The following is a 21,912-nucleotide window of genomic DNA, read 5'->3' on the forward strand; positions in this document are numbered from 1 at the left end:
AATGCCATAGGAGTTGAGCTAGAAAAAGGGGCAGGATGCAATTCCTCTAGTCTTTTCTATTTCTCCTTTAAAAGTACAAGGCAAGAAACAACAGCAAAAGCAGTGAATGCGTGGATTTCTTTAAGACTCTTTTCTGGGCTGAAGCAACTTTTTTATATAGTAGGTAGGGCATTTGTCTTGCATGTGACCAGCCCTGGTTTGATCCCTGGCATACTGTATGGTCTCCTGAATCCACCAGAGGTGATCACTAAGTTCAGAGCCAGGAATAAGCCCAGAGCACCTCCAGGTGTTGCTCCTCAAAAGACTGTTTTTTGAAGCCATCAGGCTATATTTTATTGCCCTTTGCTTATTCACTGGATGTTCACAGGAAAATTTGGCTTTTAGTTACATGAAGAGGCACTGGAAAACATACCTGTTTAATTAATCAGAACTTCTGTGTGAATTTGAATGGACAAAGTTCTTATGAAGGGTTTTATGAGATCCTGATTTTGGATGTTTTCCTCATTAGTGATCATAAAAAATTAAACCAAGTCAGTGAGGGAAAGAACTAGAGTAGGGAAGTGCAATGTTTGAGATTTGAAAGTTTTCACGCATACCAGACAGTCTGAAGAATAATTTTTAGTTTGATTTGGAAGAGGTCTCCAAATCAGTGCTCAGGAGGCTTAGGGGCAGTTCTTAATGTAAGGGCCCAAGGACACAGTGCTGCTCCAGCTCAGGTCTCCAGGGTGCTGCTCATGGACCTCCAGAACTGCACTCACCCATGCCTGGGGAATCATGTGGAGCTACAATTGAACTAGGCCAGCATCATGCAAAGCAAACACTTCTACCCCTGACTGTGTCCCTGGACACTTTTTTTGGGGAGCGGGGGAAAGTAGCACACTGGCATTACTCAGTCCTTACTTCTGGCTCTACACTCAGGGATCATTCCTGGTGAAACATGGGGGAAAATGTGGTGCCAGAGATCGAAACTGTGTCAGACATGTGTAAGACATGTCTGCAGTACTGTCTCCAACCCCACCCTGGACATATATTTAAGACAACCTGTTGGAGTTTTTATGGAGATCAATAGAAACCTTTCACTCATTTTTAATTTGTTTCCAAGTAATTTAGTCTATGTGCCATGGGCAGACGTAAGGGAGATGTACTACTAGTCAACAGTTAGCAAGCTAACCAACATGGTCAAAAAACTAGGATGCCACACCTTCAGTGGGAACCTGTCTTCTTGGGGAAAATGTTACTCTGAGAGCTAGGTTGTTGTATGAAATGCCTTGTCTGGGAAGATAGTTTTTTAAATTGATGAAATAATTTAGAGTGCTAAGTGAAATGTTCTCTTAGTAACTCGTAATCCAGAAGAGAAGTAAGTTTTTATTTACTTATACCATGTTTATTGCAGTACTGACACTGACAGGATTAAAAATGTTGTTTAAAAGGGAATGCCCTGCCACAGAGGTAGGGTGGGACGGGGCAGGGGGATGGGGTGGGAGGGATATTATCCACAGGCAGGGAGAGGGCTATAAAGGGGCGCTATATTGGGGACATTGGTGGTGGAGAATGTGCACTGGTGGGGGGATGGGTGTTTGATCATTCTATGATTGAAACTCAAACATGAAAGCTTTGTAACTGTATCTCACGGGAACTAAAATAAAATAAAATGTTGTTTATTATACCTTTCATGCATACTTTATTCCCACACTACATTTGTCACCAAAGTGTCAGCTTTCCTCCAGCAATGTCTCAAGTGTGCTACGAGGTCCCCCACCCCACCCATGTAAGCTCAATGCTTTGACAAAATCTCCAGTTCTGATAATATTGGTCATCTGTTGTTCCTTTGAAAATGTAAGTTGGTGCTCATTTTTTCATACCTAGAGATGCTTAGAGTTACTCCTGGTTCTGCTCAGGGTCACACCTAGTGGTGTGTAGGGTACCATATGGAGTGCCAGAGACCGAACCTAGATAGGCCATGTGCAAGACAAGCACGCTACTCACTGTGTTATTCAAAAATATAAGTTTTAAGGCAGGTGTCTTTATAACCTAAAGCTATCTATTCTCATTAGATCTGTAGTTCTGTAATTTAATAGCAGGTGTCTTTATTTTTCTTTATTGGTATTAATTTAACAAGGATGATTCACATGTACAAAGTATGGCTCCATTTTATTTGCTGCCAACAAGTCTATGATATTTGACAGGAATATGTATGCTGGGTGAGTAAATAAATTTGTATTTGGTTTTCATTATACGAATACTTTTTGGATTTTTTAGTAAATGCTCAGCAGATAGAGTTCGACAGGTATTTAAATTTCATAAGTGAAAATGTCCCTCCTAGTGACATTTTTGACAGTCGTTGGTTCTTGGTGTAAAGCTGGGGTGGGAATTTACCCCATTCAATAAAAAACAGCAACATGACAATTATATATTGAATACAGAAAGAAAAGAAGACAAAATAAGTTGGGGGATAGAGGTAAATATTTAACCAATATGTGTGAGTGAAATATATTGAAAGCTTAGCCTGGAATCCAGCCTTTAATTCTAGGACCATGGGCTGTCTCTGAGAAATAATTAAAGGGGACTCCCAGTGCCTAAGGGAGGTTTAACTGTGTTGTAGCATATTATGAAGCGATTTTGTGTGCTTTGTGATTGACTTTACATAGAGTTCACTCTTAAAACACTGCGTATGGTATTCATCTCAGGGGTAGACATAAATCTGCTGAAGCTGTCTGCAAATTTAGCTCCAATTCTTGCCCCGGGTTCACAGAACATAATAGAACATTAATCTTCATGAGGTTTAAAGAGTTCTCCCTCTGATTTCCTGAGAGTTGTATGAAATATCTTGCTTAGGGTCTCCATCATGTCATCAGTTCAGAAAATGCACCACTTAGTCTTCACAAACAGAGGCAGCCTCCTAGTAATTTTTTCTCCCAATGAGGCCACAAAAAGAGAAAGAAAAATTATGAAAATGAAAGTCACAGTAAGATAAGACTTCTCAGCCAGCACTTATCTTTGATTACCAATGTTTAATTGTAATCATGCTGTGTCACTTGTTCTGTCTTTACTCTCAATCCCAATTTCTGCCCATTCTTTAGGATAAAGAATGTATTTTCTAAAAAGTGGCTGCAAAGGTAGTACAGAGAGTATGGTGCTTGTCTTGTATGAGGTGGACCAGGATTTGATCCCCAGTACCCCATATGATTCTCTGAGCACCCAGGAGTAGTCCCTAAGCAAAGAGCCACGAGTAAGCTCAGAGAAATGCTGGGTATGACCCAAACCATAAAAATTAATAAATTAATTAAAAAAAACCAAAAAGTTTAAGTAAACACTAACCACAAGTCCATTTAGTAAAATAGTATATATTTTAGAAAGGTTTAAGTATTCTAATGGCCAGATTTATATTAGGTTGAGTTTGGCATGTTGTCCTAAACCAACCCTGATAGAGTAATCCTTTTGAATGGTTTCCAGCTGAGCCCAAAGAAATTAAGATTTTTTTTTCGGGGGGATAGATAGATCAGGAATTAAGATGCTTGCTTTGCTTGTAGCTGATGGATCATTTGATTCCTAGAACCCCATCTAGTTCCCTGGGAAACACCAGGAGTGATTGCTGATCACAGAGCCAGGTGTATATTCTGAGCACTTTCAGGTATAGTCTAAAAACAAGCAAAGAATATTCGGAAAACATGACCCAAATGTTCTGACAAGGAAATCATTAGACATTGGTAAAGATATCAAGGAAAACCCAAGGTATACTCATAATTATAATAATATAATTAAAAAGAAAGAATAAATAAATGTTTATGTTGCATTTCTTGAAGGGGACAGGAAATGGAGTAAAGCTGTCACTGTCACTGTCCTCCCATTGTTCATCGATTTGCTCGAGCAGGCCCAGTAACGTCTCCATTGTGACAATTGTTACTGTGTTTGGCATATTGAATATATATTCATTCATATATATATATATATATATATATATATATATATGCAGGCTAGATACTCCCGGTAGCTTGCTGGGCTCTCTGAGAGGGGTGGAGGAATCAAACTTGGGTTGGCCATGTTGGCCACTTGAAAGGCAAACGCCCTACCCACTGTGCTATCGCTCCAGCCTGGAGTAGAGCACCAATTTAAAAAGCAGTAGGTTTATATCTCCTTTACAAATTGAGAATTTGTAGGATTGGGGCCTAATTAGGTAACAGTAACTTTCAAAATTATTTCAGGCAACCCTGATAAGTGGACTTTTAGAAACATTTTTGCAAATAAAAGACTCTTTTTGGTATAGTTATTCATTGATTAATTTAGGAATCCAAAGAAGAATGTCCAGTCAGTGAAAGCAATTTTGGAAGTTTGACACAAAGTGTTATGGAAGTTAGAAGAGAAAGTGCATAGCAATGTTTTTCAAACTTCAGTGTGTAAGAAAAATCACTAAATAGGGGGTTTAAATGAATATTTTGATTCTTCATTCACAGGTTGGGAATGGGACCTGTTTTGTATTTCAAATAAGCTTTCAGGCCAGGCAATTGGTTCATTGACTGCATTTTGCCTAATGAGGAATCAAGGAAATTGTCCTCTTGCCTCTCACCTAGAAGAAAGCAGGAAGCAAGAATCCTTTGAATTTGAGATTTTGAAGCTGGTTCTGAAGCAGTCAAGTAGACTGACAACATGGAGTGTTTTATTTTGAAACCAGCTATGATCCACTAACCAATCAAGAATATGTTTTAATGTCTTAAGAAAGAAATTATAGTATTTTTTTCTATTTCCTGAAGAATTCTATTCATTGAGGTAAAGACATGGAAACTAAGTGGGTGGTGGATATAGCTCAGTGATAGAGTTTGTATGAGGGAATTAAACTTTGTGTGAGTGGACAGAGGGAGAAAAAATAGCATGTGAAATGCTCTCTATATGTGTTAGCTTGAAATAGTGCTTTAGGAACACAGTGGGATGTGGAGTTTGTTCCGCTGACCAAAAAGGGAAAATTCTTGAAAAACTCACAAAGGAGGTGATATTGAATTTTACTTTGAAAAATGATTCAAAGTCAAATACATAAAAAAAGGAATGGATATTTCAGCAACCAGGCCTATATCGGGGTTTTTAACTTCGTCTGCACATGAGAGCATCCAGGAAAATGGAAAACATACTTTTAGTGTCGACATTAGTTGGAATATGCAACTAGTGTCCTTTGCAGTCCTCTCTGCAAGGATAATTTTGATGAACAATGAGGTTGAGCATAAACAGAGATAGGTAGATACACAAAACTTTTTTTATGTATTTAATTAAGACTTTAAGGTATCTGAGGAAAACAGGAGGAATTAAATCCCAGTGGTCCTGGCAAAGATGGCTTGACCCACTTTGGTGTGGTGTAGATAGTTATTATCACTCATAATGAAAGTGTTATATGGTTACTAACAAAATATACAAGGGTTAAAGATTATGTGCATTATAATGATGAGTAGATTGAATTGAGGCCTTTACTAGAGAATAGTCAGTTAGCTTGACTCCAGGTTGCATGTCTTGTACTACTTCCCCAAGAGAGAAGGAAAGGTCAGTGGACTCTTTGGCCTTGTTGTGATGGGACACTGAACTATAGCAATTGCTGCTGGGGTGGAAAGAAGTGCTGCAATCTGCAAGGGTGGAGGAGTCCACAATGGCAGTGCAACATCAGTTCCAGTGACGAACCTTTTAGAATTGTAAATTCTGATCTCACACACACAGACACGCACAGACACACAGACACACATACACACTGCTGAATCAAAGTGCACGGTATTTTCAGTGATTTTTCCCCTTTTTACATATTTAGAATACATAATTCTTCTAATCTTAAAAGAAAAAGAGAGAGAGAAGAAAAGTGCCTGCTACAGAGGCAGGCTGGGGGGTGGGGGGTGATAGAGGGAATGTGGTGCTGGGAAATGTATGCTGGTGGAGGGATGGGAGTTGGAATACTGTATGACTGAAATCCAATCACGGACAGCTTTGTAAGGTCTATCTCACAGTAATTCAATAAAAAGTAAAAAAAAAAAACTAAAAAAGGAAAGGAACATTAACAGATGAGACTTCACTCCTGAACAGCGGGATGTGACTGAACCAGTCTTAAAGCAGGAGCTCAGGAAGGATACAACTGCATTCCAAAACAGTTAAATGTGTAGTTTGAAAAAACATGATTTTCTTTGTAATTGGTGCATACACTCTGAAGCCCATTCATCTTCTTAAGCTAAGGACATGTTCTGTGAGGCTTTGTAATAAAGTAGCAAACAACCTTGCACTGCTGATTGCATAGCACAGTTGTCTACAAAACCAGACTCTGCGCTTGGGTTCTGCTCCTCTCATAGCTCATGGCCTCGTCTGGGAAAGCAGTTAGTGGAGACACCTTTGTCCAGGACAGGCCTTTCAGGACAAGAACAGGCACAGCAACAAACTCAAGATGAGGATCTTTCATTCGTTTGCTAATAATTCAGAGTAAGGCTTATCAAGGTTGAAATAATTTCTGGGGAAAGAAAGATGGCGGCCGCACGGGAGCCTTGTGGAAAGCGGGTTTGAGCCGGGCTCGGGGGAGCGGCGGGGACCTCATGGGAAGGGGGGCTTTGTGGGCCGTCCCGCACGCCCCACCGAGGTCGCCAGCTGCCCCCCACGAGCGGCTCTCCGGCACGGCCACGCCCCCGGAGGCACAAGGACTTAGCACAGAGAACCAGCCGCTTGGAGCAGAAAAGCAAATGGACTTGTGTTGATCCGCGCCACCAAGCCTGCCCGGAGGGGGAAGGGCGTTGACCGGCCCGCCCGCTCCTCTCTGGAAAGAAAGATGGCGGCCGCACGGGAGCCTTGTGGAAAGCGGGTTTGAGCCGGGCTCGGGGGAGCGGCGGGAACCTCATGGGAAGGGGGGCTTTGTGGGCCGTCCCCCACGCCCCACCGAGGTCGCCAGCTGCCCCCCACGAGCGGCTCTCCGGCACGGCCATGACTCCAGGGCACAGAAACCAATCTCTTAACTAGCTAACTTTTAATAGAAATTCTTCCAGGGTCAATAAGTAAAATAGCAGAAATTCAAAACCGCGCGGCCGCTATCGCGTCCGCACGACCTCATTTTATTCTTAAACCAAGTTGTAGAAAGCGAATCATTCCACAATGCTGTTTCAGCATGTCTGATGGGGGGGGGGGGGTGGGTCGTAAACTCTAAACAATAATTGTGCATCTTCTATCAAAATAATCTATCTAGTCAAAGTAGATAGAGTATTAACTAGAACTCATCTGCCTCACAAAGAATTGGGAGGGGTGGGAGGTGGGGGTCTATTGGGGTTCGGGGTTAAAAATGAGTATTGGTAAAGGGAAATGTGTTTGGTATCTACATGACTGAGACCTAAACCCGAAAGCTCTGTAACTTTTCCCACAGTGATTCAATAAATAAATAAATTATAAAAAAAAAAAAGAAATAATTTCTAGTAGAACTGTCATTACAGAATATTCTTCTCTTTTTTAAAAAATATATAGCAGCTTACTTATACTAATAACTACTTATTCCTTGGACTCCTTTGTCAGGGGCAAGGGTCAATTACCGAGTAAGTACCTTCCTACATATTTTCTTACCTTTGTTGTTGTATTGTAGCTGTTGTTGCATGACTCAGGTTCACACACATTCAGGTTGCAGAGTTTGCTGGGCATCTTTGTGGGGCTCACACACATATGCTTATCAGGAATCACACTTCCTGACAGTGGAGCTCATACACCATGTAATTGCAGAGCTCTCCAGGTCTTTTGCCCCTTTAGTTTCAGGGCTCACATACATCTGACGGTAGTGCTTCCAGAAGTAGCTTGTGGCACCACAGATCATAGACAGCAGAGTTATCAGGCTCAAACAGCACAGCTATCTTGATCATGCTCAAAGGCAAGAGTAGGAGCAGGGACTGAACTCAGAACCTTGCACTTTTTATGCAGCTGCTCTCAGCCTCTGAACTTTCCCTTGGGTCCCTGATCAACCCTCTTACGGAGAAAGACAATATTCATTTTGTTGCTACACAACAAAATAGGGATATTTTCAATTGCTCATACCATACAAGCTAAGCACATTCTTGTAAGTCTTGATGCTACATCACTGTAATGGCAAACTGGATTTGGGTATAATAGGTGTCTCCCGGCCTACCAGATTTTTCTCCACCAGTTGTACTTAATCTTTTTAACTTGGTGCCTAGAAGATAGTACAGGAGGTAAGGCATGTGCTTTGCAAGTGGCTGACCTAGGATTTAATCCCTGTACACTATAAAGACCATCCTCCAGCCTCACCAGCAATGATCCACAGGCAGAGTCAGAAGACCTGAGCACCATCACATGTGCGCTCCCCTGCCCCCACCAAAAGACAAAATTATACTTTTAAATTTAAAATCCTTGCTGGTATAGAACACAAGACTCTTGACCTGAGCACCTAAGAAAGCTGTTCTCAAATCCAGAGATCAAATGACAGCTCACAAATATGGTTTATCCAGTTCTACTATCACCAACCTGTGCAAGCTTGAACTGAGCTTGGGGTCACATTGGACATCCATGGCAATGTTACTTCAAGAAGCATCTCTGTATTGCCTAATCCATCATTCTTATGCATGATAAATTTTGATGCATGATCAGCTTGCTCTACTTTTTCTTGTAAATTGCACCAAAGTTAGTACCTTTAAGGTTCTTAGTTCTGGGAGGTAAAATAAAGATAGCTTGGCAAAACTGGACGGCTACATGCAAAAAAATGGGCTCAGACCTCTGCCTAACTCCAAGTACAAAAGTAAGATCTAAGTGGGTTAAAAACCTCAACATCAGACCGGAATTTATAAGGTACATTGAGGGAAAAAGTTGGGAAAACCCTCCATGACATAGAAGCTAATGGTGTCTTCAAAGATGTCACACCGCTGGCCAAGCAAGTGAAAACAGAAATAGACAAATGGGACTATCTTAAACTAAGAAGCCTCTGCACCTCCAAAGAAACAGTGACCAAAATACAAAGAGAGTCTAAAGAATGGGAAAGGATATTCGCCAAATACACATCTGATAAGGGGTTAATTTCAAGGATATACAAAGTACTGGTTCAACTCCACAAAAAGAAAACATTCAACCACATCAAAAAATGGGGAGATGAAATGAATAGAAACTTTTACAAAGAAGAAATCCGGATGGCTAAAAGGCACATGAGAAAATGCTCCACATAATTAATCATCAGGGAGATGCAGATCAAAACCACACCACAGGGACTGGCCCATGTCCACAAGAACAAAAGCAACCGGTGCTGGCGCGGATGTGGTGAGAAAGGGGCACTCCTTCACTGTTGGTGGGAATGCCGACTGGTTCAGCCCTTCTGGAAAACAGTATGGATGATTCTCAAAAACTTAGAAATTGAGCTCCCATTTGATCCAGCAATACCACTCCTGGGAATATATCCCAGAGAGGCAAAAATGTATAGTCAAAGTGACATCTGCAATTGTCTGTTTATTGCAGCACTCTTTACAATAGCCAGAATCTGGAAAAAACCTGAGTGCCCGAGAACAGATGACTGGTTAAAGAAACTTTGTTACATTTACACAATGGAGTACTATTGTAGCTGTTAGAAAAGACGAAGTCATGAAATTTACATACAAGTGGTAATACATGGGAAGTATCATGTTAAGCGAAATGAGTCAGAAAGAGCGGAATAGACACAGAAAGATTGCATTCATCTGGGGAACATAAAGTAACAAAATAGGAGACTAACACCCAAGATTGGCCGAGATTAGTACTAGGAATTTTACTCCATGGCTTGGAGGCCAACCACACATACTAGGGGAAAAGGGAGCTCAGATAAAGAAGGGAGCACCAAATAAAGGGTGTTGGGAGGATCCTCCCAGGATGGGAGAAGCATGCAGAAAGTAGACTATAAACTAAACATGATTGTCACCCACTGCCTCTTTTGCAAACCACAACACCCAAAAGGAGAGAGAGAACAAAAGGGAATGCCCTGCCCCAGAGGCAGGGTGGGATGGGGGGATGGGGGGTGGGAGGGATACTGGAATCCTTGTTGGTGGGAAATGGGCACCGGTGGAGGGATGGGTATTTGATCATTGTATAATTGAAATAAAACCCGGGGCTGAGATCTCCAAGCCTTCACGGTTTGGGACTGGACCTGTCAGTAGCTAGACAGTTACACCCTCCAACTGCCGTGTAACCCCAACAAAGGCCAGGATCCAGAGATTATGACAACAAGCTCCCGGGAGAGCACAAGGCAGAGTCTCCTACCCTGTGTCTGACTATCCTCGCCAGGGCCCAACAGCTGAAGACCTCCAGGCCCCAACCAAGGCCTTACTGGGGCCACTCTCCACACACTTGGATAAACCTCAGACATAACAGAACTGGCAGAGGAACCCAGGTGTGTGGGACCCGGGGCTGAGATCTCCAAGCCTGCACGGTTTGGGACTGGACCTGTCAGTAGCTAGACAGTTACACCCTCCAACTGCTGTGTAACCCCAACAAAGGCCAGGATCCAGAGATTATCACAACAAGCTCCCGCATTCGCGGCCGCGCGACTATTTAATTACTTTTCTCTAAATTTTCAGGGTACCTTAAATATCCTTAAATATCCAACCCGCACGGCAGAGCCTGGCAAGCTATCCGTGGTCTATGCCAAATAGACCAAATAGATATGCCAAATCCAGTAATAAATGGATCTCATTTCCCTAACCCTGAATATGCAGAGTCGAGAAGGATATGGAAGGAGAGGCTGATAAAACACCAAGGCAGACATAGGCTGCCAAAACGCAGAAAAACAAAAATGATTGTCTGTACTTTTAATGCTCGTATGCTGGCATCCGCTGCATCCATTGAAGACCTTATGGTACAAGCACGAAAGATCAAGTTCGACATCATTGGTCTGACCGAAACGAGAAGACATCAATCCCATCATGCTGTTTTCGACACTGGAGAAGAACTGTTCCTTGGAACATGTGATAAAAGAAGCGTCGGTGGTGTCGGTATCCTTGTCAACACAAACTTAGTCACGAGCATTGATTCATTTGAATGCCTAACAACCCAAATCGGACGATTACACTTGAATAAATGTGGCTCACTACCGGCAGTTTCTTTGTTGTCTATGCACCAACATCAAGTTATGGTGAAAGAGAAACTGAGAAATTCTACATGGAGCTGGAGAAATTCTATAAAGAAGATCACACCTTCTACAAGATCATTGTCGGTGATTTTAATGCCAAGATAGGACCAAGAAGATCAGTCGATGAACTCCACATCGGAACCCATGGCCTGGAATGGAACGAACAGGGTGACAGACTGTCTGAGTTCATCATGTCAACCAAAACCTTCCATGGTAACTCACAATTCCAAAAGGCTGAATCTAAACGTTGGACATGGGAGTCTCCCGATGGACGGTTCCATAATGAAATAGACCACATCATATTCAATCGGCAGTTTTGCCTAACCGATGTTGCTGTTGTCCCAAAATTCCAAACGGGATCAGACCACCGTCTTCTTCGTGCAAAATTCTACCTCACAGAACGAGGAGAAAAGAATGCAAGGTTTAAGAAGAGGACTCCCAGAACAACCACCAACTGGGAACTCTTTGGCTCTGTTGCGGCAACATGGGAAGATGCCGGCATTGACAACATTGATGAGGAATACGATCGAATGATTCAGCACCTCCATGATTGTGCAAGGAATGCCAAGAGAGAGATAACCACAAAAAACCGTCTTTCTTCGAACACTCTTGAACTTATTCACCAATGTGGCTTGGCACGTGCCTCAGGCAACCACAAGCAAACGTCCGAACTGGCAAAACAGTGCAGAGAAGCCATCAAGGATGACCTCAAAAACAGGAGAGCAGCAGTACTGGTAGATGCAGCAGAAGCTGGGAAAATATTCGTAATGCCCGCCTGTCCTTCACCAACTACAAAACCAAGATGACTGCCCTCCGACATCATGATGGATCTATCACATCTTCCAGAAGGGCAATGGAGAAGATTATTCATGACTTCTACTCAGATCTCTTTAATAGCCACATCCACTTGCCCACATACCACATACCACATGATGGATATGTCGTTCCCAATGTTCTCCCTTCTGAAATCCAACATGCCATCTCGTCTGTAAAGAAACAAAGAGCACCTGGCCCAGACAAGATCAGACCTGAACACCTGAAGAACTTACCATCAGTACTCATCAATACATTGGCTCGACTCTTCACACGCTACCTGTCTGAATGCAAGGTTCCATCCCAATGGAAAACCAGCAAGACTGTACTACTATACAAGAAAGGAGACATCCACGACATTGGCAACTATCGCCCAATCTGCCTATTGTCTGTCATCTACAAACTATTCACTCGAGTCATCCTGAATAGGATTAGCAGAACACTAGATGAAGGACAACCATGTGAACAAGCTGGATTCCGAAAAGGATTCAGTACCATCGACCATATCCACACAATAACCAAGCTCATTGAGGTATCTCAGGAGTTCAAGATGCCACTCTGTCTAACATTCATTGATTTAAAGAAGGCCTTTGATTCTGTTAAGACGGAAGCGGTCATGGAAGCCCTAGCCAATCAGGGCATACAAACTCAATACATCAGGATCCTTCGTGAGCTCTATTACGGATTCACTACCAAGATCTCACCATTCTACAAAGAAGTAATCATCCATATCAAGAGAGGGGTTCGGCAGGGTGATACCATTTCACCAAAACTCTTCAGTACCACCCTCGAGAACATCATGCGACGACTGGAATGGGAAGGAATGGGAGTGAAGATAGATGGTCGGCAACTACACCACCTCCGCTTTGCTGATGACATCGTTCTAATAACACCAAACATCAACCAAGCGGCACAAAGGTTGAACGACTTTGACCGTGAATGTGGAAAGGTCGGACTACGGCTGAATCTTACGAAGACAATGTTTATGAGAAACAACCTTGTTCCTGACGCTCCATTCGCTCTCAACCGAACCACCATCTCCGAATGCAACAGTTATATATACCTAGGTCGAGAAATCAACATGATGAATGACCTGGCACCTGAGTTGCACAGGAGGAAGAGAGCGGCTTGGAATGCCTTTAAGAGCATTGAAGAAATAACTAAAAGGACAAAGAACCTCCAGCTACGAGCACATCTCTTTGATTCCACTATTCTTCCTGCATTAACATATGCCTCAGAGACCTGGACCCTACGAAAACAGGATGAGAACACTATTCGGGTCTCTCAAAGAGGAATCGAAAGAACTATGCTTGGAACATCACGATTCACTCAAATGAGAGATAGAATCCAGAGTTCTGATCATCGTCAACACTCAAGAATCAGGGACGCTGTCTCATTTGCCAAGACATCAAAAATCAGATGGGCTGGACACGTAATGAGGTTTACAGACAACCGCTGGACTAGAGCCATTACTGATTGGATTCCATGAGACATCAAAAGATCACGTGGACGCCCACCTATAAGATGGTCAGACTTCTTCGTCAAGACCCTAAATGATCGGTTTGAGGCTCTACATGTTCCTAAAACGAACAGATACCATTGGGCTACACTAGCACGCAACTGGGATGAATGGAGACGTTACTGGCACCCGCTCGAATAAATCGATGAATAACGGGGATTAAGTGATTAAGTGATAAGTGATAATTGAAACCCAAGCACAAAAATGTGTAAGTCTGCAACTGTACCTCATGATGTCTCACTATTAAAAATTAAAAAAAATTTTAATAAAAAAACCCAAAAGCTTAAAAGTAAAAAAAAAAACAAAAAAATAAAGATAGCTAGTTATTTTATGTTCACTGTACATTCAGTGTGCCATAGATATAATCTCATTCTATAGAAGAGATGGCCCAAAGGCAATCTTACAAGGCAGTTGTTACTGTCACTGTCCATTTATATATGAGAAAACAAAGGAAAAAGACAAAATAGATTATCTGAAGTTTCTTAATATATGTGTGGTTCAAATGATAGTGAAGTTAGGAAATTTGACATCAGAAACTAGTAGTTTGTATTATATAACCTCTCATTGCCCCCCCACCCCCAAATGATCTTAAGGTTAGACACAATGACTGGAATCATTTCTTTTGTGATCTGATTCCATTATCTTGCACATATTTCTAAACATCTATAAGCCTTAGCTTCTGCACTAAAAATTGGAATTTTAATACATCATGGTTATGATGAGATTAAATAAAGTAATTTCTTTGTTACAACTTTTAGGCTCTTGTGCAATTTCCATGCTCAGGACTATGCCTGGCACAGAGTAAGTGCAAAGCAAATGTGTAGTATTATATCTCATTGCTTCCTGACAAGTCATTTAATCCTAAATAAAAACTCGGTTCAATATTTCTGCTAGCAGCAATCATGAGCACAGACATATTACTTCTCTCTAAATTCCTTTACATTTTCTTCTCTTTCCTTTTTTTGAAAAAAAAAGGTTTGTTAATGTTAAAGATCCTTACCTGTAGTATATAGATGAAGACATTTTCTATCATTTGGATTTGGTAACAAAAACACACAATTTACCAGCAATGTTTGGGGATGTAAAATAAAAATATTACTCACCTTAGGAAAAATGATTGAGTTCCTCTGCTAACGTTTCTTCTCATTTTTTCCAACTATAAACTTTATACCTTCAGCAGGAGAAATGTCAGAAGTCCTAACAGGAACTGAAAAACAGACTCATTCTTTCCAACAATTTAGAATGTGTACATCCTGAATGACCATTTCCACTACCACAAGTCATAAAAGCTCCCAAACTAAATCTAATACAAACATGATTACTTGGCAGCTCTGGTCCCTGGAGATACAGTTTTATTGACAGTACTACTAGGTGCTTAGTATTCGTTGTGATTTTAGTCACTCTTTTATATGGCCATTTAGAACGAAACCTCACTAATTTTCATTGTATTAAATCATAAAATAACAAAGCTAAGAATATTATGTATTTTTACTAAAAATAACACATAACATTTCATATTATTAATATTTGTTATTTCATAGGCAATGATTCACTCAAATGTATTTATGGAATAATGTTAGTATATTGTACTATTGCATTATTTATTTTATCTTAAAATATTTTAATTATAAAAGCACCTTCTGTTTATTACCTAAAACATACAAAAAAGGAATGCTGATTTTCAAAAACACTTACAAAAATCTACTATAATTTCTATTATTCATTTGATGTTAAAATATTTTCTTTTCTAAATGGCACTCTAATTTATGTTCTTGTGCCTAAAGATTTTTTAATACTTAATTATATTAGCTTGTGGAAATTCACAGAAATGTCCAAAGACAATGAACTTTCAAGGCATGTTGTATTCTAGAAGATCTATACCTATTTACAGGTCTACGAGTAGAGTGGTAACCAATTTTCAGCAGACTTTTCACTTCATTGCAAGTACAAGACAACAATGTTCTCACATCTACTATCTCTCTGGATCATTGTATCTCCTTAGGGAAGACTTAGCAAATATTCCTTCCTTTTATAAAACAAAAACATTCAGTTTAGAGGGCCAAGAAGATTAAAGTTACATCATGTAAGGTCAGAGCAAGGATTCTAGAACTGTGATTAAGCTTTGCCAAGTCTGATTTCCAGGGATATTGGTGGGCTCACAGCTTGTGCTGAACTTCCAGCCATAACTGAAAATAAATTGGGAAGGGTTGAAGGAAAGGGAAGAAACAAAGAAGAAAAGATGTTTCCTCCTATGGAAGGAGGAAGAAAATGAAAAGGAGAGAGTAGAGCAAGGAAAGAAGGAAGGAAGGAAGGAAGGAAGGAAGGAAGGGTCAGGAAGGGAGGGAGGGAAAGAGGGAGGGAAAGAGGGATGGATTAAGCAAACTTATTAATATTAAGCATAAAATGTATTACTCCAGCTCGTGTCTCTTCTAGAGCACAATATATGATAATATAAGTGGTTTCCTGTCATTCAAATATATCTTTTGTAAAAGCACTAGCAGGTACCTTCCAATATATTTCTAGAAGTTACAAGTAACATGGAAAATAATTATCGTCTTAGAAATTGTGTTATATGAGTTACAAAAATATTTTTTACTTCTTTTTAACATGCAAAATACATAATCTCCAGTATATCTAACTAATACAACATGACAAAGTTAGATCTTTTAAAACATATGGCATATTAGATAGTGAGTTTTTTCAGTCATTGCACAAAGTTCTTATATATTTTTTGTAATGCGTCATATTTCTTCCCAAATGCATTTCTGTCTTCTTGGAAAAAAAACAAGACAAATAAAAATTTTCAGTGGGACATAAATCACAGTAAGTGCCACTTAAGGTCAATGCTGACTGGTGGTCTTCAGTCGTCTTCAGGCATATTTTACTTCTCATTAAAACAGCCAGACTGAAAATGGTGTCTATAGGTGATATTTAGTAAGTCTGATTTAGGAATAAAGCTTCACAAATAAAAATGCCTCTGCCTATAACATATCTTCTTTATGTCTCCAGGAACATTCAGAAATTCCTGTTGATTATAGCAGAAGCTACAGTTCAAAGAAGAATTCAAACCACAAGCTATTCTAACATCTGTTTAGGTTTTATGGTCAATCTGAACTGTTATAATTCATGTTCACTGGCACAACACAATGAGGTTATTTTCAAACTACTCTATTTTATAAAAACAAAATAAAAATTATCTCCTTATACTTAGATATTGAGCAAAGTCTTAAGTTTTTGTCCCACAGAGGGGAAATTTTGTACTGATTAATTTTTAAAACTCAATCTAAACCACGATCTTATCCTTTTTGCTACTGAAACTTGATGGATAACTGCCATTGCAGTTCATGAACAATGGTAGTCCCATCAGAAAAATTCTTAAGAATGCCCAGAAAGACAGTAATGAGGGTGAAGAGAAGCAGAGATCCTGGATAAAAGGATAATTACATCTAAGACTGAGAACAAGTATGGCACTGGAATTATTACTAAATGGAAACAGAAAGCACTGTGCCGTGAGACCACCCCCATCGTCATAATAAGTCATTTGTGAGTGAAGCATATGCTCTATCTCAATCAGCTATTTCCTTTGATACTCTTTCCCCCCATCAGGGACCTTTCCCTGTCCAGATCTTCTGCCCAATGCTGCCCACACATCAGTCAGGTGTGATCAACTGCCTTTTCTTAGTGTATTGGAATCAGCTTTGTTTTTACTGAATTCTGCAATGCAGAAACAATAAGCAAGTTCTGGAATATCTCCCAGTGAGTTCAGTAGAAAAAACAGTAGACCCTACTTGCTAGTCAGATAGATAGTTTTTTTTCAACCAGTGCAAAACCAGATTTTTTTAATGAGACTTTGATGATGCATATTGTTTTATTTTTCTTATTATTTCTATTTATTTAACTTTTTTATTAGTGAATCACCGTAAGGTACAATTACAGATTTACAAAGTTCCGTGCTTGCATTTCAGTCATACAATGATTGAGTATCCATCCCTCCACCAGTTCCCATTTCCACAACTAATGGTCCCAGCATCGCTCCTACCCCCACACCCTGTCCCCCCGCCCCACCCCATCTCTGTGGCAGGGCACTGCCTTTTTCTCTTTCTCCCTTGGGGTGTTGTGGTTTGCAATAGAGGTATTAAGTGGCCATTATGTTCAGCCTATAGTCTACTTTCAGCGTGCACAGATACATGGTTTTTGACTTGGAGTAATATCCTACACTGTACATATTCAATCCCATATAATTCATTTTTGTTTTATTCTTTTGCTTGTTTTGGGGGGCCACACCAAGTTATGCCCCAGGCTTACTCTTAACTCTATGCTCAGGGATCATTCCAGATAGTTTTCAGGGGGACCAGATGGGACCAAACTTGGGTCTGTCATGTGCAAGGCAAGCAACATACCTATTATTTCTCTGCCCCCTGTAATTTTTAATAATTATCTGAAGAATAGCACAGTAGCACTGTAACACTGTCCTCCCATTGTTCAACTATTTGCTCGAGTGGGCACCAGTAACCTCTCACAACAAATCGTGAGACTTGTTGTTACTGTTTTTGGCATATCGAATATATCACCAGTAGCTTGCCAGGCTTTGCTGTGCAGGCAGAATACTCTCCGTAGCTTGCTGGGTTCTCCAAGAGGGGCGGAGGAATTGAACCTGCGTCAGCCACACGCAAGGCAAATGCCCTACCCGCTATGCTATCACTCCGGCCCATCTGAAGGATATTAGGCTTTTATTTATGTATTTATTTTTTTGGTTTTGATTTGTACCCAGCTGTAGTCTGACCAGGACTGGAGTGATAGCACAGAGGGTAGGGTGTTTGCCTTGCAAGTGGTCAACATGGCCGACCCGAGTTCAATTCCTCCACCCCTCTTGGAGAGCCCGGCAAGCTACCGAGAATATCCCGCCCCCATGGCAAAGCCTGGCAAGCTACCCATGACATATTGTATATGCCAAAACCCAGTAACAATTATCACAATGGAGACGTTACTGGGCCTGCACGAGCAAATTGATGAACAACAGGAAGACAGTGACAGTAGTCTGACCTTACTCGGCCTATACTTTAGGCATCACCCCTGGTGAGATGCTGGGGATTGAACGCAGGTAGATGTAAGGCAAGCACTTATCTGCTATACTATCTCTCCAGACCTGATATTGGGCTTTTTTTTGTATTGGAGATGATTTGAAGCCCATAGAGATAATGAATAGAACTGAGCAAGTTACTCAAAGAAGGGGAGTTAGAGACTGGTTTACTTAACTTCAAAGATCAGACTCTTCTTAATCTACATTGTTTTCTCTCTTCTCCCTCTCTCTCTTCCTCTTTCTCTTCTCTCTCTCTGGCTTTTTTTTTTGATTACACTTCACTTAGCTTAGATTTCTGAATGATTGTGGACCCTTCTGTGGGTTGTGCTTCCTCTGGACTCTGACACCTGCCATGACTCCTCCCCCTCACAGCTGACCCCTGGTTGCTGGCCACCTCCCCACTAGTTGACTCTTCATCCCTGGCTACCGGCCATTTTCATGCTCTTTTTGATAGCCACATCCTCCTGGGACTAATGGATTCCAGACAGAAGAAATCTGTCACCAGGCCATTTTATCATCATATTTTATTAAATTTGACACCCTGGACTATAATAACCATTGTAATTTCTGTAATTTCAGGAATGCTAAAAATAAATTTAAAACACAACCAAATCATTGGAACTGATAAAAATTGTTCTGGTGGAAGAAGAGGGACACTAGGTAACGTACTTAATCCCAGTGCTCATTTTATTTATCTATTTATTTCTGTATTTATTTTTTTAAATTTTAGAGCCACACTCAATGGTGTTCAGAGGCTACTCTTGGCTCTGTCCTCAGGAGTGATCTCTGACTGTGCTAGAGAGACCATATGTGTACCAGGAATTTAAACCGATGTCAGTGTAACTGTATCTCACAGTGATTCAATAAAAAATAAATTAAAAAATAAAAATAATATAAAAAGACCCAATGGCTTTATATTATTTTTATTTTTTAACTTATTTTTTATTGAATCACTGTGAGATACAGCTAGAAAGCTTTCATGATGAAGTTTCAGTCATACAATGGTCGAACGCCCATCCCTCCACCAGTGTACATTTCCCACCACCAAAGTTCCCAGTATCCCTCCCGCCACCCCCATCCCACCCCACCCCATGCCTCTATAGAGGCACTTTCTTTTTTTACTCTCTCACTTTACTTGTGAGAATTATGGTTTGCAACACAGATACTAAGATGTCATCATGTTAGGTCCTTTGTCTACTTTCAGCACACATCTCCCATCCCAAGCGATCCCTCCAACCATCACTGACTTAGTGGTCCCTTCTCTATTCCCATTGGCTTCTCCCCCAGCATAGGAGGAAGGCTTCCAACTGTGGAGAAATTCTCCTGTCACTTCTCTCTACTGTCCCTTGGGTCTTTTTAAATCACATTTTCATGGGGGATAATTGTAGGTAGGGAAGATAGGTGAGGTGGGGATAAGTAAGACATAAAAGAAGGCAAGGAAAGGGTAACTTTCACTTGATTCCAGTCTTGTGTCCTGGGCAGACAGCAGGGAAAGCAGCAATTCTCCTGTGTGTGTGCGTCTCTGAGTGTGTGTGTGTGTGTGTGTGTGTGTGTGTGTGTGTGTGTGTACAGAGATCAAGAAAGACCTTCAGGTCAAAGCAAAGCAAGCAACAACTAGAAAATACCAGCAACAGACCAGCAGGCCATAAAGAGAATTGGACATAATGCATCATGGGAAAAAAACAGCAGGAGACTAGGATGCTGGAAATACTATAATGGAGGGAGAGACAACCAGGACTTCATACACAGAACATCATAGACCTTAAATTTCCTATGTCATAGACCTAAAAGTTCCTACTTAAGTTGTAAAACAAAGGAGCTATACCAACCTAACATTTGGGGGCTATGTGCTAAATTTTCCTACTGTTTTCCTAAGCTCCATTCAGAAATACAATCTAAATTTGCTGTATCACTGACACTAAAAGATTTCTGTAGTGATAAGATTTATTCCTTAAGACCGAAGACAAAGTTTAAATCTGAAAGTTCAGTTATAAAGTCTTGACATGGATCTTTTATAACTTTAAGTTAACATAATATAATTTCAGGAAAACTTACAACTGGGGATGTGAAATCTGAAAACAACTGGTAAATGAGGATATGGAATCAAAAATCACATAGGTCTCAGAGGTCTTTTGCTTCTAATATCATTTAGATCAAATATTTTCAGTACCTATATATTTTAAGCATATCTTCTAAAAATGTCTAATAATAGGCAGTATCTAACCTAATATATGGGTTAATATTCACTGTCAAAAAATAAAATCATAAGGAAACTAACTTGAACCAAATAATATTTCTTTTACTAATAAGTGCAATATTGTCTAGTTCTTATTGTCTAGTTCTCGCTACAGAGAGTATCCTGCCCACACAGCAGAGTCTAGCAAGCTCCCTGTGGCGTATTTGATATGCCAAAACCCAGTAACAGTGATGGGTCTCATTTCCCTGACCCTGAAAGAGCCTCCAATGTGGCACTTGCTAAAATCTCAGGACTAGGACAAATGGAGATGTTGCTGGCGCCTGCTTGAGGAAATGAATAAACAATGGGATGACAGTGACAGTATAAATAAGTGCTTTAATTGCACTGTGGCACTGTCCTCCCATTGTTCATCAATTTGCTCAAGCAGGCACCAGTAATGTCTCCATTGTGAGACTTGTTATTGTTTTTGGCATATCGAATATGTCACAGGTAGCTTGCCAGTCTTTGCTCTGAGGGCAGGATACTCTTGGTAGCTGCTGGACTCTCTGAGAGAAGTTTTTTAAAAAAGATTAAAGGCCCTCCCGTTGTTCGTCGATTTGCTCGAGCGGGCCCAGTAACGTCTCCATTGGAGACTTTGTTGTTACAGTGTTTGGCATATCGAATACGTCACGGGGAGCTTGCCAGGCTCTGCCGTGTGGGCGAGATACTTTTGGTAGCTTGCCGGGCTCTCCGAGAGGGGCAGAGGAATCGAACTCGGGTCAGCCATGTTGGCTGTGTGCAAGGCAAACGCCCTACTGCTGTGCTATCGCTCCCTCTGGCACGCAGCCAACATGGCCGACCCAAGTTTGATTCCTCTGCCCCTGTCAGAGAGCCTGGCAAGCTACCGAGAGTATCTCGCCCGCACAGCAGAGCCTGGCAAGCCACCTGTGACGTATTCGATATGTCAAACACAGTAACAACAAAGTCTCCAATGAAGACGTTACTGGGCCCGCTCGAGCAAATCAACGAACAACGGGAGGGCCTTTACCTTACCTCCGAGAGGAGTGGAGGAATCAAACCTGGGTCGGCTGCATGCAAGGCAAATGCTCTACTCACTGTGCTATTGCTTGAGCCCAGTGCATTAATTAGAAATTAATTAATGTTATGTATATGGTTGATGCAAATTAGTTCATTTATGAACTTATCTTATAACATTTATTTATATATTTAAGAGCTGA

The 21,912-nt window shown here is 40.8% G+C and overlaps 1 protein-coding gene across 1 annotated transcript in view; it reads left to right on the top strand.

Annotated features, from left to right (window-relative positions):
• Positions 1-937: 937 nt before the first annotated feature.
• Positions 938-21,912, top strand: part of UPP2 (uridine phosphorylase 2) — a 29,766-nt gene continuing 8,791 nt past the window's right edge. The window contains 3 exon segments of the mRNA XM_056110440.1: positions 938-999; positions 14,394-14,499; positions 17,025-17,076. Coding sequence (XP_055966415.1) covers positions 938-999; positions 14,394-14,499; positions 17,025-17,076 — 220 coding nt within the window.

Source organism: Sorex fumeus, unplaced genomic scaffold (genome assembly GCF_029834395.1).
Source record: "Sorex fumeus unplaced genomic scaffold, SorFum_2.1 ptg000009l, whole genome shotgun sequence".
In the NCBI taxonomy this organism is placed as follows: Eukaryota; Metazoa; Chordata; class Mammalia; order Eulipotyphla; family Soricidae; genus Sorex; species Sorex fumeus.